At 39.0% G+C, this 16,728-nt stretch overlaps 1 protein-coding gene across 1 annotated transcript; it reads left to right on the top strand.

The window, feature by feature from the left end:
• Nucleotides 1-400: 400 nt before the first annotated feature.
• Nucleotides 401-9,878, top strand: ankk1 (ankyrin repeat and kinase domain containing 1). The gene is made up of 9 exons (XM_012917131.2): nucleotides 401-780; nucleotides 1,450-1,732; nucleotides 1,916-2,067; nucleotides 2,407-2,456; nucleotides 3,243-3,398; nucleotides 4,061-4,185; nucleotides 5,129-5,162; nucleotides 6,728-6,968; nucleotides 7,714-9,878. The coding sequence occupies exons 1-9, from the start codon at nucleotides 596-598 to the stop codon at nucleotides 8,753-8,755; spliced, it is 2,268 nt and encodes a 755-aa protein (XP_012772585.1). The 5' UTR covers nucleotides 401-595; the 3' UTR covers nucleotides 8,756-9,878.
• Nucleotides 9,879-16,728: the final 6,850 nt, after the last annotated feature.

The raw sequence follows: 16,728 nt of genomic DNA, 5'->3' as shown, positions 1-16,728 counted from the left end.
TATATGTGTCAGTGGTGTGCCTTGTTAAAGTGAATGGATCATGAGCCAGTAAGGTTACTGTGATCAGCCATAATAATAAAACCACCTCTTTGACCCGCAGGTCCCCCAGCAGACCACTGCAGTGATGTGTTCAGTCTCATTCACCTTACTTCTGGTGGTTTTAGTGTTTTGACAGACACACTAAACAGAATGGTATAACATGAGTGCACTGGCATGTAAAAATTATCGCAACTTGGCATCAGAGGAGAAAGAAAAAGTTCTTTCACTATTGACCGAAAGCAATGACAGCAGTCTCGGCTGCTAAAAACCAGCTTTGCAGCATTGCAGAGCAAACAAGTTCTACAACTCAGCTCAGCTCCGCCCACAGATCTGGAGTGTAGTTTAGTTTGGATATCACTCCTCGTAACTTCCACACAGCTAGCTCCACTTATTTTAAAGTGTGTCTGTGTTCTTGGGCTTTTTCTCTCCCTGTGTGAGACACAAGCTCCTGCGGTGCTGCTCATCAGTGTTGATCTGGAAGATAAACCCTGTTGATGTGAAGGATTAGAGACTGAGATTGTTTTGAGGGGTTGTGTGAGAGAGGAGCTTTGCACTCATGGATCGCCTTGACCGAGCTCCTGGGCAGTTCAGGAACTTCCAGAAGGATGATTTTGAGGCTGACTGGATCAAGGTGGCTAAATGCAAATCTGGTGAGGTGTACCAGGTCAAGGTCAAGCTCTGGCGGGAAAACTGTGCGTTGAAAACGTTTGACACAACCTTGTGTGGAAACAACTTTTACAGGTGGGAACTAAGTTATAATTGTTAGAATACTTTGAAGAATATTGGGTCTATAGAAAGGAAAGGCCCACAGCTTATCGTTTAATTAGCATTTGCGATGCCAGGATATCTTATTGTAATATGACAAAGCTTTCAACGAATCCCACCCCACTATATTATAGCACCACGCACTCTCTGAAGGCCTAAATTAACACCATCACAGGCAACAGGGAGCACTTAGACTTGGCAGTAGGAGTGTAACGGCTGTACAGAACAATGCAATGTGAAACACCACGTGGACTTGTTACAACACAGCTATGATTAATCACACACATTTCTGCTCCTCTGAACCAGACATGACAACTGATTGGTGAATATGTATTAGTTAAACATTAACCAACTACAGAATTAACATGGCTTAAGCCAAGAGATTCATCACTACCTATTCTAAAAAAGGTAAACAGTATATTGTCCAAGGCAAATATCAGTGAACTGGAACAAATTCAAGATTAAACTAACATTTGGTAATGCTTATTGGACTCGGACTTCATCTTGAATTGTACAAAAACTATTGGATTCATTGTATCCATCGCTCTCACCACATCTACTTTTGATGTTTTTCACAGAAAGCATTTCCAGTGGTCAAAGTTCAAAATTCGAATAAAATCACAGCCTTTTTTTTTTCTATTCCAGGAAAATAATAGAGGAGGTGTCCAGCATAGCCAAATTGAAATTCAAGTACATAATTCCCATATATGGCATGTGCAGTGAAGTGACTGCACTTGTGATGGAGTACATGAGTAATGGGTCCCTGAACAATCTTCTAGCCAGTCACAGTTTGATGTGGCCGAAGAAGTTTCAGATGATTCATGAGACCTCCTTGGGCATGAATTTCCTTCACAGCATGAAACCTCCACTACTCCATCTTAACCTGAAGACTTCCAATATCCTTGTGGACGATCATCTCCACATCAAGGTCAGTAAACTTCTGGAAACTTAAAATGAACTCCTGGCTTATTCTGAGCTCTGCAGAGCGCTCTATTTTAATTCGATAACATTGTCTTATTCTTGTTTTGTGTGTGTGTGTGTGTGTGTGTGTGTGTGTGTGTGTGTGTGTGTGTGTGTGTGTGTGTGTGTGTGTGTGGTTTTTTTCACTAAGATTTCAGATTTTGGTTTAATCCACTGGGAGGAGGGCATGAACAAGACCTTGTTCATGGAGCGTCTGGCTGCTAGAGGGAACATAAGTTACATTCCTCCAGAGACCTTCACTCACTCCCCCGATCCTCCAGGAACTACCTTTGATGTTTACAGGTGACTTGCCAAGGGTGTTTTTGAAATTGCACCATCAGAATCACAGCTTTTTTTCTGATTCAGCGCACAGTTCACACTTCACACAGTGTAACCTTGCTGTACAATATATATACACTTTAATCTTTCAGAAGTCAGAGGGACATATTAGATGTATATCACTCACTCGTTTTTGCACTTTTATTTATTTATTTTTCATTGCTGAAAAGCTTTTCATTGAACAAAAAAGAGCTTTCAATGCCTTTTATGTGTGAGGAGGACATCCACAAAGTTCAATGAATACACAGTATGCCAAAATGAGAACGCCAGGACTGAAGTGCTTCCTTCTGCTTTGATTTGCAGCTTTGGAATTGTGATGTGGGAAATTCTGACACAACAGAAACCGTATGCAGGTAGGAAATTATTCATTTGAAATGAATCCCATCTTCATTCCATGATTAATAGGCGTTTCTTTAGAAAGGAATTATGTAACACTGCATAAACATGAAGGGATTTCATTTCAGTGTTTTTAGAAATAGTTCTTAAATGATGTGAATAACATTGTGAAACATATGAAACAAAACTCGCAGAAGCTTTAAAACATGTCACCAAAATGAGCTTTGGGGTAAACTGGCTTAATTAGTACTCATGATTCCATTATTAGACATTTCCTTCTGAGAAAACAATTGTCTGTGAAGATTTTGAAGTGGCAAGTCAGACGAGTTAGAAAAGCCAGATGTCTTCCTACAGAATTAGATCAACTTTATGCTGCTTTCAAAGTAAAGTCAAAGCCAAGAGGTTGTTATCTTAACTTGGCATATCGACAGTAACTGTCTGTAAGCTTAGTATGGTAATGACGCACAAACCCACAAACATGTTAAAAGCACAATGATTCATTTGGTATGTCTAGACCAATACCACATTGATAATAAGCCACTAAGGATTCATAACCACAATGTTTTAGAGAAAAATAATCGGATTTTGAGGTTAAAAGTGTGGCTATTTTTATGTGAGAACTTAAACATTAGAGGGATAATCAGAGGAATCATTTGTAGAAGAAGAAAATTACACTCTCCCAAATGAATACTTTGGCTCAGTGCCCTACACACACTTTGAAAAAAGCCATCAAACAAGTAGGTTCACTTTGCTCCATTCACTGCTTACTGCATGTGCTCATCTACATCTAAATCTGGATGCAGGTTGCAGTGTGACCACAGTGCTCTTACAGGTGTCGCAGGGGAAGAGGCCCTGTGTGACTATGATACCCGATCAGAGGCCTCCTGAGTGTGAACAGATGATCAGCATCATGAAGCAGTGCTGGGACGATGATCACAGGAAGAGGCCACCGTTTTCAGGTGCGGCAAAAGGATGCTTTTGGGCTTTTTCTTATGAATTTAAATGTTTTAAATGTAAAACTTGTTGGAGAGGGCAGTCCAGGTTACTAGCCAGACGTGGAACAAGATTTAGAGATATCCTGCACTACGTGCAGTTTTGCATTCGAGCATCTAGAGCAGAGCCACAGCAATCAGATTTTAATAAGATTACTAGTGCACATCAGTTTCATCAGACCAGTGTTTGAACTCAGAAAAATAAATGCATAAACAACAAATAGTCAAGTTGTTCCTTTCAGCTTTGCAAGTAATTTTAAAGTCAAAAGTCAATGATGTGCTCCCAGGGAACACATTATAATGCTTCAGTGAAATACATACATTCAAATGAGGTTTTCATCATTTACATAATAAGAAGCAGGGTCACCATTGTTTAAAGAAACACTCATGACTTGAGAAGTCATGCTGATGAATACAAATCACCTCCATGTTTATTCATAAACTGCACCTTGTCCAATTTGTCGTGTTCGCAAATCTCTCCACAATTAGTACCGTATCTATGAAATAATTCTCCTGCGATTCCTGGATGACCATTCATGCTGTAGAGGGGCAGTCCTCACTGGGTTTTGGTGACTACATTAACTTGAACAGGCCAATTCAAAGATTTTCTTTCTGCTGTTTGTGTGCAGACTTTGTGAAGCAAACGGAGGCTTTGAGCGAAGTCTTTAAGGTCCCGGGACCAATTCACAGTGGCAAAAATGGAGATGCGGATCAGAAAGCAAATTATCCCTGGCTGTTCTCATCAGTGAAAAAGGTTTGTTTGACTCCACTCTTTAGACTCCACTCTAGTTGCTCTGTTGTATGCACTGTATCTACTCCAGCTTTGAGGGCAGATTAGTGGTATTATAGTAAGTTTGACTATAATGTTCACTAGCGTTCGCTAATTAGCACAATGTACATCTGGGGCCGATTAAAATGTCAATTGTGTTACACCAAATGAAAAGTCAGGGGAGTCAAGGGAGCCAGTTTTAGTAGGATTTGCCCTCAAAGCCAGTTGCTTTCAAGTGTTTTCTGCCACCCCCGGCTCCTTCAAAAGCAAACAAACAACAACAACAACAACAACAAAATCGATCATAAGATTAACCAACAGAGTTAGTGGAGAACGCATCCAGCAGCCACCTCAACTGTGGTTAAAAATCCTACAAACTAATTTGGGTCATTAAAAAACAACAACTGCCAAAATGAAAACCACCATTCTCTAAACTGACACGTTACTAACACTTGAAAGGGCTATCTTTGATAACCTCTAACCCACTCACCCACCTGCCCCCATGACCCTAAACTGGATAAGAGGTTAAAATGGCTGGAAAAAATATGGACGCTTCATGGCAGTCAGTCTAGTAACCTACAGATTATTTCAAAAGGATAAAAGTCATGGTAGTACTGAATGGAAATTTAAAACGATTTTTCTAGCTTAGGGTAGGTCTCAGTCCCTTCTTTGAAGTTCTGTACAAATTTTCAAGGCATGAAATAGCGTGCCCCCCCCCCCCCCCCCCCCCACACACACACACACACACACACACAAACAATTTTTTCTAATATTCTGTGTAAATAAGATTAATAATGTGGTCAGTTTTTATTACTCTGTTTAACTCTGGAGCTCACGCGATAACTAATTATTGTGCTTGTAAGCCACTTGTGATGACTGATATCACAACCATTAACCTTTGTTTTCTTTTCTTTTGTTTCCATTTTAGATCACTAATACCGAGATGTCAGTCTCTCCTTCAGGTAAACCAGCTCTCAGAGCATGGTGGAAATGTTCAGTTCAATATCATTTTTGCAGGGCTGACACTTCAAAAGTGATGCTTACAGTGCCGTCACATAAAAAAAAATCCATCACCTTTCACACTGACAAATAGAGTCAATACAATCAATAGAGTGGAGGAGCTGTTGTTCAGGGGAGGAGACAGTAATGCGTTGTTGATGCTTTTGACCCAGTGTTGCGAACAACATTAAAATAATAGGTCAGGATGCTTTTCACTTTTACAGTCTGTTATAATTAGATTATCAGACTACGACGACCTGGATGACTGACAACCTACCCAGAAAATACATTACTTCATGCAAAAAGATTGAAGAGTTTCTGCAATTCTAACAAGCGTGAAAATCAACCATCACTATTCTTCAACACAGCCTGAACTCTCATAGACAGCTTTCTTGTAATTTATTTAATAGTTCTTGAGGCTTCCTGTAGGTCATTCAGAGCTCTTCTTTGGATGTTGGCTGCCTTTTCTCTTTTCTCTATCAAAATGATCCCACACTGCTGCAGTAATGTTGAAGTCCGGGCTCTGAGGAGGCCAATCCATCACTGATTGTGTTCCATTGTGTGCTTTTCAGTCCAGGTATTTTTTAAAAAACACACTGGCATTTTTTTTAGCACCATAGTCACGCTCATAAAAGCTGGCAATTAGATTATTTTCAGACTACTTCATGGGGGGTTAAAGTCATGGTGGCTCATGGTGGATCTGATGCTACTTTTCTGCATTCATAATTTAATCAGTTTCAAAAAGGTCCCCAACACCACTTACTGAAATCCAGGCAGAAACCGTGTTTTACACATGGCTGTAGATACTCACTTCCCCACAGTGGATCATTTCATGTCCTTCTTTCATCAGTCTAACCCTTTGCATGTCTGCCTTCACAATACCCATGAATCTTCTCCGTGTTGTGTCTTTTTTTCCTGAGCAGCCACTCCACCTTTAACAGCCTTCCTCCAGAATATCCACTTTATAACTTTTGGGACATTTGCATCTTTGCACATGGCCAAAAAAAGGCTCAACACATGTATTCACACATGTATTCTATCTTGCTTTTACTGACTTTCAAGCTATACTTCCACCTCCCCATGTTCTCTTCCATCTGCTCCTTACACTCAATGCACACTTGCTTCTTGGTAAAAAAATACTATTTAACGCATGTTAAAATGTGTTCTCTTGCTTTTGCGATGACAGGCTTAGAACTTAAAGTGCTTAAAGATACAGTGTAGACACAACACTGGTTCATCCCTTGAGTTAGGTTTCTTTAATATCCTTGAGTGATTCATAGGTCAGTGTTAAAATGGTCAGGTACATGGACTGGACTGAAATTAGGTGAAAAAGCAGCCAATGTCCAAAGAAAAACTATAAAAGACCTTCAGAAAGCCACTTTAAAAAATGACTTTTGCACAGCACTGCATCTTCAACACTAGTACTCAAAAGCTCTACATCCCTTTAAAAGTTGGCTTACAAAAGCTTCAAATAGAGACATTAACATTAGACTAAGCTGTATAATGCAAATTTCTTTTTATTTAACAGATGGCCAGTATGACAAGGAGGCCATTCTCTCTATGCTATCAAAAAAAGACTTTGGCAGTTTCAGGAAGTCTGTGAGAAGGGAACACGTATCCTCACAGTTTTCCGGCAAAAAGACACTCCTTCACTGCACAGTAGCTAGCGGTGATTCAGAGAGTGTCGAGCACATCCTGAATCTGGGTGCCGAAGTCAACTGTACGACTGCCAAAGGTTACACTCCTCTTCTTATTGCTGTTCTGCAGAGGTATGTATAAGCCTATGTATGTTGTCTTAGATCAGTTGCAAGCAACTAAGGGACAATGCTGTGCTAACAACTGCCTATTTTGATCCTTGGTTTACCAGATTTCCTGCTCTTCTCTTCAAAGTTTAAGAGAAGCACTGAAAATGAGGGAAATACAGTTTTTGCTTTCTTACTAAGAACTAAAGGAAAAGATTGATTCAGTATCGCTGTCATTGTCTTTTTATTATACCGTATCTATAAAACTCTTACAAATATTGAGAAATGTTATAATAATCTTGATGTTAAAATTATTTATGGCATCCCATTTGTGCAAAAATATTTATGCATTGATTGGTAGAAAGGCATAAATATCCAGTAAACATGTATTTCCTGAAACTGTATTTATCCACGTATGCAACAAAGTGTTCACACGCACAGAGATCAAAAAATCATCTAAGTGATTAAGTGTGCTTGAACTATTGCCCAAACATCCCTGAAAACTGCAACATTGTCTCTACTCTAGTTGCTTGATTGCAAAACTACATGCACTTCATGATATCTCTGACTCTTGTTCCACATCTGGTAGGCATGGGTCACTGCAAAAGTATAATGTAGTGATTTGTCCACGTTTCCCCACTATTTATGTTTTTTAAGCAAAGTCAAGCTTGTCTTGATCCTGATGAGGTGGCATTATGTAGTTTTCTGAAGTGTAGGACTGTTTTATTTTTAAGTTGTAATGTACTCTATCAATGAAACTTATTTTCAACAGGCTATATGACATCATCTCTTTGTTGCTGGAACATGGCGCAGATGGGAGCCTGGGAGATGAGGATGATTGGACACCACTCCATTTTGCAGCTCAAAATGGCGATGACAGGACTGTTCGACTCCTGCTGGACAAAGGTGCTGTCATCAATGCCCAGGAAAAAACCGGCTGGATGCCCTTCCACCTGGCCTGCCAAAATGGACATGAAACTGTGGTGCGCCTGCTGCTTTTGCGACAATCGCAGGAAGCTGTCGTAGAACAGGAGAAGGCAAACGGGAGGACACCGCTCCACTTGGCCTCCATCTACGGGCATCTCAGTATCGTGAAACTCCTCCTAACTCATGGAGCAGATCCCAATGCGACAGACAAATGTCTGTGCACTGCTCTTCACCTATCAGCCGAGGAAGGCCATAACAGAGTAGTCAGACAGTTGATACAGAGTGGAGCGACTGTTGACATTGCAGACAGCAAAGGGAATACTCCACTTCACCTGGCTGCTCTGAAGGGTCATACAGGCATATGTAGGCAGCTGTTGTCAAACGGAGCCAACCCAGATGCCACTACTATCCAGGGATGGACCCCCATGCACCTGGCTGCCCTAAAGGGACATGAAGCAACACTGGTCCAACTGGAGAGTCAGGGTGGTTGTGTAAATGCAAGAGGTGAGAACGGATGGACTCCACTACACCTGGCCTGTCACCAGAGTAAGCCAGATTTGGTAGCAAAACTCTTGTCAGCCAAGGCCGACCCACATGTCACAGAGGAGAGTAAAGGATGGACACCACTACATGTGGCCTGTAAAAGTGTGAGTTTTCCAAGTGTCCTCCACTTGATATTCCATGGCGCAAATGTCAATGCTTTAAATTATGGAAATGCCACACCTTTACACCTGGCTGCCCAGCACGGCTGTGTACCCATTGTAAAAGCTTTACTGATGAATGGAGCAGACGGGACACTGCTGGATTCTTCTGGATCCACAGCTTTAAATGTAGCTCAGCAGAGTGAAAAGTTGGAAATAGTGGAATTACTAGAAAATGGATGTTAACTATCATGAGGATGACAATATAATGGAGAAGTTGCACTATAGAGGAGGGATTATCAGGCAACTTAAAGCACGATATTGATGATTTTTTCACAGAAAAAAGACCAGTTTTGCAACGCATAAGAAAACCATATCAATTTCACAAACCCATCTATATTTTGAATGTTGTCAGACCATTGCACAATTGAAAGCAGAAATCCATTGCTGTCCTTGCTTAAAAAAACAGCGTCCGATTTTTACAGTAATTATTTCCCGTAAATTCCACAGACGTGCCACACGATCAGGCATTTGTATTGAAAATAATTACTTTAAACTCTGTGAATGCTTGACAGGGTCATTATTGTGATAAACTGTAGTGAGCCACCCACATGGGGGTCACAATCAGGTGAAGTATACTATTATGACAAAGTATATTGATTCTTCTTATTGAATCCCTGTGCTTGTTTGCTTCTTTATGTGTGCTTTCCTGTCGACTGGAAGATAGAAATGATATAGTAAAAAGTGTTGCTGTTACTAAGGCATTCTTTTGGTTAAACCTGTCAGACTGCAGGTATTATTTGTCCAATCTGGTTAAATGACATATATCAGAATCGACATAGCCATTTTTAACAGCTCCATGTGAGAATTTGTGATTAAAAATCCATGTATGCTTCATGACCAGCCACGATAATTCCTTACAGACTTAAGGAGTCACTTCCCAGCATGTGACACACTCATTTACCACAGTGACACCTTATTAAATTGAAATGAAATGCATGGTTTCGGGAGCTGTATTGACCTACACATTCACAGGGTTTTTCCTGGAACCACAGTGACTGACTTAGATGTAGTGCTAGGAGCTGAGCTGAATCAAATGACTGTAAATGAACAGAGCAGAGGTATATTTAACCTGAGCTTGGATTTTTCTTTAAAACATGTTGCTAAGTGAATGTCTGCTGTATCATTTTTAAATTGCTATTTTATTCTGAGTTTATTTTCCCCCTTCACAGCATCTCTGACCCTGAGCAAATTAAGTGCTGTCTGTTTACTTGTGTGGATTTTCCTTCTGTGTTGATTTTGATTACATCGTGACAGCATGAAACCATCAGTCCTCTTCTCCTGCTCATTAAAAGAACTGGGTAAACCATTTCTTTCTTTGTGTCTTGTCATTTGTCTTTTTACCTGACCAATATACTATTAGAAACAATAGATTATGTAAATGATGGACAAATTTTTCAAGTCTAAAAACCTGGATCCACTGTAGAGGTGCCTCCAGAAGTGCATTCTTTCCATTGGCCAGCAGGGACACGACACTCTTGGTTGTGAAAACAACTCCTCCCCTTGCTCATCATGTTCAAGATGGTAAAGGCGAAGGCAAACAGCTTAGTGTTTCACAACGAGACGTCCTTAACTAATGCGTGACATCATGGTCGCTATATCCATCTTTTAATTACAGTCTGTGCTTTGAACCACTTGACTAAAATACTAGAGTCTCAATACAAACTATAACCTATAGAAAACAGTCAAATCCTTTACTTTAAAAACATAAGATTTTTGTTTAATTTACACCTGCAAACAACTTCTAATGATTTTAACAGATTTTTCCTCCTTCCTATATCCAAATTTATAATGTCATGTAGTTTTATATCAGAAACCCAACAAGGTAAAGTATATTGTTGACCCTATTTTCATTGAACAGAGTTTGAAAAACAGGCATTGTGTTATGGAAAGAATCTCTGTTGCAGAGTTCTGTTTATTTCAGGTCGGGTTGGATGTGAAGCAGATTATAGTTGAAAGTGTCCTTTAACTGCAGCAATTCACATTTGAAATGTATGGAGCCTTTAATGTCTAAAGAATTGAAAGCAAATCACATTTGTGTGGTTGTTATCCACTGTCAACAGTCAGATGACAATTTAACAGATGTGAATGACACTTATCCGTGGAAACCAGAGCTGTGTCATTGTGTAAACTGTCTAACAGCATTTCTGTCCTACTAGTATTCAAATCAAACAATTCATTTAAAAAAACATGAAACAAACTATACAGGTCTTCTGATGCTACTTCCTAAAAACCTCTTGCTTTTCTTTAATCAAGCCCACCTAAATCGATGATTCTGCCTCAACCTTTTTACACGTACAGTGACACTTTGGAAACCTTCTATCTTGGTCACTAATTGGGTTTGAAGGCACCTAAACAAATTTTATTTTCTAATAGGGAGACCAGCAGGAAGAAGATAATGCCGTGTAAGTTGCCACTAACGCAGACACCAACAGCATCAGAGAGAAAGAAGAAAATTGCATTGTTGTGGTCTTTAGCTTCACACTGCGGCATGCTATAGTTCATCCACTTTTTTTCTTAGTGAATGTATTCATTTAACATATATTATTCACAGAGAATTGAACAATAGCTTAATTAAACATTCTCTGATGTTCTTCCCCTCTGTGCTCTGATGTCTTGTGTGATGCAGTTATACAACTTTGTGGAGTTTTAATCGAAATTAAACTCAGACTTCACGGCCTAATTGCTTTGAAGTGACGCTAGACAACAGTTCACGGTGATGTATTCACACCAAAACAAAGGCTCTACTGGCTTTGTGTAACGCTTTGCAATATTGCATACTAGTGCTTTCAAAAGCTTATCAAATAGTATCATGTGGATATGAGTCTGCTGATACGTTTTTAAATCTCATTGTCTTATGCTGTCTTAACCCCTCATGCACTGTTCAGAATATTTAGCCAACTTTTAAAGCATAAATGATGCCAAGAAGGACTCTTTGACATTCACAGCTCTTATTTTAATGATAGGAATTAATCTGGCCATTTACTTGGTATATTTAGCTTCTCAGAAGAGAGCCATTATGCTCTCTGCAGAGAACCCTCTTTAGCAGGGTTAAACTCACCTTTGAGCTGAGCCCCGTGGTGTTAAGCAGCTGCAATCATGACTGATGCAGCTGTGTCTTTTGACCCAGGTGTGCAGCCTCAGCAGGGGCAAGCAGGCTTGCTACAATAATTGAGTGAGTGATCTGTCATGCCTCATGGGAGATGATTTTTTTTTCAGAGTGATGACATAGAAAACATTTTTTTGGCACTGTGATCTCTCTGTGACCTCTCGCTCTGCGAGAAGACCCCACCTCGGCCTGTCTAAATACCGAGCATTAGTGCTTGCTGTTTTTCACTTGAGTGAACCATCCTTCACATTATCAATTGAAGCATTTCAGTCATACCTGTGACTGCATTAAAAGTGACTTTTACATTGAAACACTGAGAAATTAATCAACATGCCCAATTATGATTCCTTGAAGATTTTAAAATGGAAATGTGTATTCATATTTTTTGTAATATAATCCAAAAACTACTGAATTATTACCTCATTGTTCTAGTTTATTCCTATTATGCTTTTATGCTTCATTTCCCTAGTGTTGCGATTTGTTATTAATGAGTTATTAATTAAGCTCACTGCTTTCTAGCAATGAAACTACACTTTCCAACACACACTCATGTTTCATAATTCAGTACATCAAATTTTGGGAAAGTTTCACTCCCTTGAGGCTGTAGCAGCATCTCCCTCAAACGTAAAGTTAATACATCTCTAGTAATAGATTTGACCTGTGTTTCCTATTTTATTCTTCAAACTTATTTGTAGTTCAAAGAGTGTTAAATGATTTCATTATTGAAAGTTTAATATTTTTCGAGACTATATATTGAAAAAAAGAGAACTAACAGTCATAAGGCTGAGCAGTGATTTGAGTGTTTTAGTGCTGCTGAAGAGCATCATTTGCACATTAGTGCAGAGTAATTAGCCATTGTTTGGCTTTCTAATAATGTTTTTTTTCAGCAGGCTATGTAAAATATCTTAATCAATGCTTTTAGCCTAGCATTGCCCCTCTCCAACTTACACAATGCATGTCTTGTTTTTATTCTTTCTTAGAGATTGCTGAATTGGCTTTTAATGGATAGATTAAAAGAAATATAGCATCTAAATATATAGTTTTGTCCTTGGGGGTTTACATTAGGGGTTACAAACAAAGACAATACACTTTGTTTTTCTTGTACATATATTAATATGCTATTCTTTAATTGTTCTTACCCCAGCCTTGTCTAAATTGGCTCAATGAAAATTATCTCAATAAAACATTTAAATGTAATTGTCAAAATAGTCTGGGAAACAAAATGGTTTTAACAAGCAGCAAAGAACATTGTGTATCATCAGGATTTCAATATAACCTGAGAGTAATTGGTAGGTTTTTCATTCTCCAGACTTTAATGGAATGATGGGAAGGACAATGAGTTTGATTATATGAGATTCACTTCAAGGGACAACGACAACTAGAGAAAACAAAAGTTCATATTCCTGGGATGTTGGATTTTCTGTCAAAATAAGCAATTTATGGGAAATATAAATGTTTTTTAACAACAACAACAATAATAATGATAAGAATGTATTTACATTAGGTCTACATTAGATCTCTAATTTCTATTGCACATGACCTTTATCAAGTAATTGAAACCAATCAGGAATATACATGTGAAGAAACTCTCCTGCATTCAGATGTCCTAATATAGAGAAGGCAAAGGAACAAAAAATAAATGCTCATTAGAGTTTCCCTGTTGTTTAAGAATAAATTAATGGATATCTTCAGAATAGACATATAAAGTAGAAAATGTCTTAATTTTGAGTGTGTATGTATTGTATTGAAAAGCTGACATATTTTATAGTCCATGATGTAGCTTAGTCTTTTAAGAGCATTTCTAGCATATTTTGTGTAAGAAACTGGGGGATTACATGTGTTAGTATCCATGTGTTGTTTATGACATGAAAAACAACCGTGCTGATTTTGATGTTCTAGATAACAAAGCGCAGTGTGCCAGACATACATAATCAAAGCAACAATGATAGAAGTAATACCTGGCAAGGTCATGGGTTGATAGAGCATGTCAGGTAAACATTTCAGCTGGGAATGATTTATGTTGGAACATAAGCTGAAGTTAGACTGTTCAGTCATTTTGTTAAAGTCAACACCTGAGTCCAGTGGGCTTGACAGAAAGGTCTTATTGACATTGTGCAAAACATTTTTCTCTTCAAGGCACTGAACGACTTGGGGACAGCAAACACTTACAAGGTATCAAAAAGTATAGCAAATATTGAATTTTTTTGCACTGCAGAATAATAACACAAATACATATTTCCTATGTTAAGCAACCCTCAGAGGTCCTTAGGGACATTTATTGTTTTTTGCATTTTTAATTTTAAACCATTTTCACTGTGTTGAGTGGAATATAGCCAAATTTGTCAAAGAATTTTCTTTTTAAGCAAACACACTGGACAATAATAATGTCCAAACATTTCTCTCCTTGGACAAGCTGCTAGTAGCACAAAGCCTACGTTATGTAAAACATCACTCAGATACAGCGTGTTTCTGTTTTATTTCCTCCCACCTTCACCTCTTTACTTCTTGTTTAGATTGTATTCAATCTCTGCAGATGAATAAGATGAATAACAACTGTTCTTATACCGACAGCCAATATTGTGACTGCTCACTTCCTGTCAGTCTCAACAGGCTGTTTGGTAATCTCATGCCTTTTTGAGTACAAGTCATGCATGGCATGCAGGATTGTCAGACATCATGTAAGCACACAAGTATACTGCATTGCACAAGATAGGACATGACATGGCTATATCCCGACACAGCGTGATTCAGCTAAGGTAATATTTTCATTGTAAATTTATCTGAACATGAAGGTGACCTCTAAATATGTGCAGCTAAACAAAATGCTTTGGAAACTGGTAAATAATGTTCAAGGTTTTACCTATTTCCCTATTTTATGCAGTATTATACAGTTTAAACAGTATGTTAACAGAGCATAATAATGCAGTTGCAGCAAACTCTTCAGTATCAAAAAGGGTGTTGCAGGTTCCTTTAAATATGCAGGACTGTCTTCACATTGTAGCCACTGACATAAAGGTGTACAGTGTACGGCATTTTCTCTGTCTCATTGGGGAGTGACAGACTATAAGAGAGCCATTACTGACTCCTATGAGAAGATAATAAAAGTAAATAGGGAGAACTGCAGCTGATCTAATTCATTTTTACACACAACAACAAAAAGGTTAGATTTGTTGTTTTACTAGAATTGCATTCAAGGTTTATAGAGCATTCTCATCTTTCTCAGTTTTTATTTAGTCATTAGTCATGTGCAGCAGGTCTTTAAGCTAAAATTCATTATGTACACTATAGCTATAGCAAAGAGGTGTTAACAATTACATCGTGGTTACAGTAGATTTCCTGAAGAAGTTTAAATGAAGCATAATTTGCTTCTTTTGGCCACTCCCTTGTCACAAGCGGGTCGCTCCACATGTTTGATTTGGCAGAGATTGCATTCTTGACAAAACCTAAAATGGGATTTGTACTGTATTTCCAGATGGAATCAAACCAGCGACCATTTGATAAACCTTGTAAATCCTCTTCATCATTGATGCCTGGGTGTCTTTATTGCAACACCTGAGACAGTAGCCACGCTGATCATTTTATTGAAGATTAAAGAATTTTGACAGCTTTTAACTCTCAGTGGTGTGCCTGTATTTGTTTGATAAAGGAACCTTTATACCTGGAAATGGCTAATGATGTCAGAAAAAAGTGCATATTAGCTGTGTTGATAATGGCCTGACTTCCTATTTAACATTCCTCTACAATCTCAAAAATCTCTTAAACCATTTTAAACTGTCTCCTTGAAAGTCTCCTTTGAAATCACCACTGTCAAAGAAAATTCAAAGATAGAAAACATGAACTGAAAATATGCTACCCTTGAACACTTCTTCACAGCAGTCTTAATGTCACAATCTTGAGGTAAAGACTGATTCAATACATTCAATACAAGTGTAAATGAAGGTGAGAATTGTGTCTTGGACTATTGGAAAGTGCAGAAAACCTTTAATTAGTCTCTGTCTGTGTAGATATAGTGCACCTTTAATCATTCCTCTTTCCATTTATTTATTTTTTAATATAGGAAAAACGTTGTAAAAGATCGAATAATACAAATAATTGAGGTTTTTAAAAACCTTTAACCTTCTTCTCTTTTGTAGTGGTATGCCACTTAGGTGACAGACGTGTCTCAGTAAATCAGACACAAATAATGATTGTCAGGCTGTATCTGTGATGCCTTAGCTGCAAGGATATTGATATGGTCTCTTGGGTCGATAGCTGATGAAAAAGCAAAGACTGCCATAGTCCAAGGATGGGCAATGTGCCTCAGATGCTGAGAGGAAAAGGAGTCAAGATAAAAAAAAAAACCCAAACTGAACCAAAAAACAATAGGATCAAAGATGGTATTTTCTGCATATTGTAAGGGGTGTTTTCATTTTTTAGATTTATAATAAGTTATGAGTATAATATAATAGTATAATATTTCAGTAGGTTCTGTCTATCTATCTGTATTTTTTTAAGCTGCATTCTTAATTATCAGTCATTCATATCTGCATATCTGTTGGGTTTCTAGGATATTCTCCAATCAATCACGTTGGGTGAGTGCTGAGTATTTGTATATGGGTGCATGAGGGTGGGAATGCATGTTTGTGTCTGTGTGTGCCTGTTTGTCTGTGTCTATATGTCAGGTCGGGTCTTACACTCCACCTCTCTGGGAACTCCCAGGCCCTCCAAAGGCCTATCTCCCCTCACCACACTCCCTGCCGGTAACTGATGCCCTCAGGCATCAGTGCGTTGGTGGTTCTTGGTGTCCGGGGCTGGGCACTCAGGTATGTACCAGCTCACTCCCGGTGACTACTTGGCGGGGCCTGGTGCTTGTTGCTCGGTCAGGCCTCTTCCCGGGGAAAAGGGGGCCCTCGGGCCTCCGGGCTTGCAACTCGGTTCCCTCTGGCACAGCTGGCTGCTGGCAGAGCCGGCGGGCACGCCACTACAGCCCCCTCTAGCTTCTGCTCCGTGGCTACTGGGTGACCCTTCATCAGCTCTTCCCAGGAGGGTTGCACGGATGCCCCTCCGGTGG

The sequence above is a fragment of the Maylandia zebra genome, linkage group LG14 (assembly GCF_041146795.1).
Source record: "Maylandia zebra isolate NMK-2024a linkage group LG14, Mzebra_GT3a, whole genome shotgun sequence".
In the NCBI taxonomy this organism is placed as follows: Eukaryota; Metazoa; Chordata; class Actinopteri; order Cichliformes; family Cichlidae; genus Maylandia; species Maylandia zebra.
The sequence above is the reverse complement of the archived record's forward strand: the minus strand, read 5'-3'. Positions and strand labels throughout refer to the sequence as shown.

Bases quoted from the DNA above. Each gene is read 5' to 3' on its own strand.
- ankk1 (XM_012917131.2), top strand. From the start codon at position 596: ATGGATCGCCTTGACCGAGCTCCTGGGCAGTTCAGGAACTTCCAGAAG. The intron at 2,457-3,242 runs GTAGGAAATTAT...ATCTGGATGCAG, and splicing joins ACAACAGAAACCGTATGCAG to GTTGCAGTGTGACCACAGTG. The intron at 4,186-5,128 runs GTTTGTTTGACT...TTTCCATTTTAG, and splicing joins TGTTCTCATCAGTGAAAAAG to ATCACTAATACCGAGATGTC.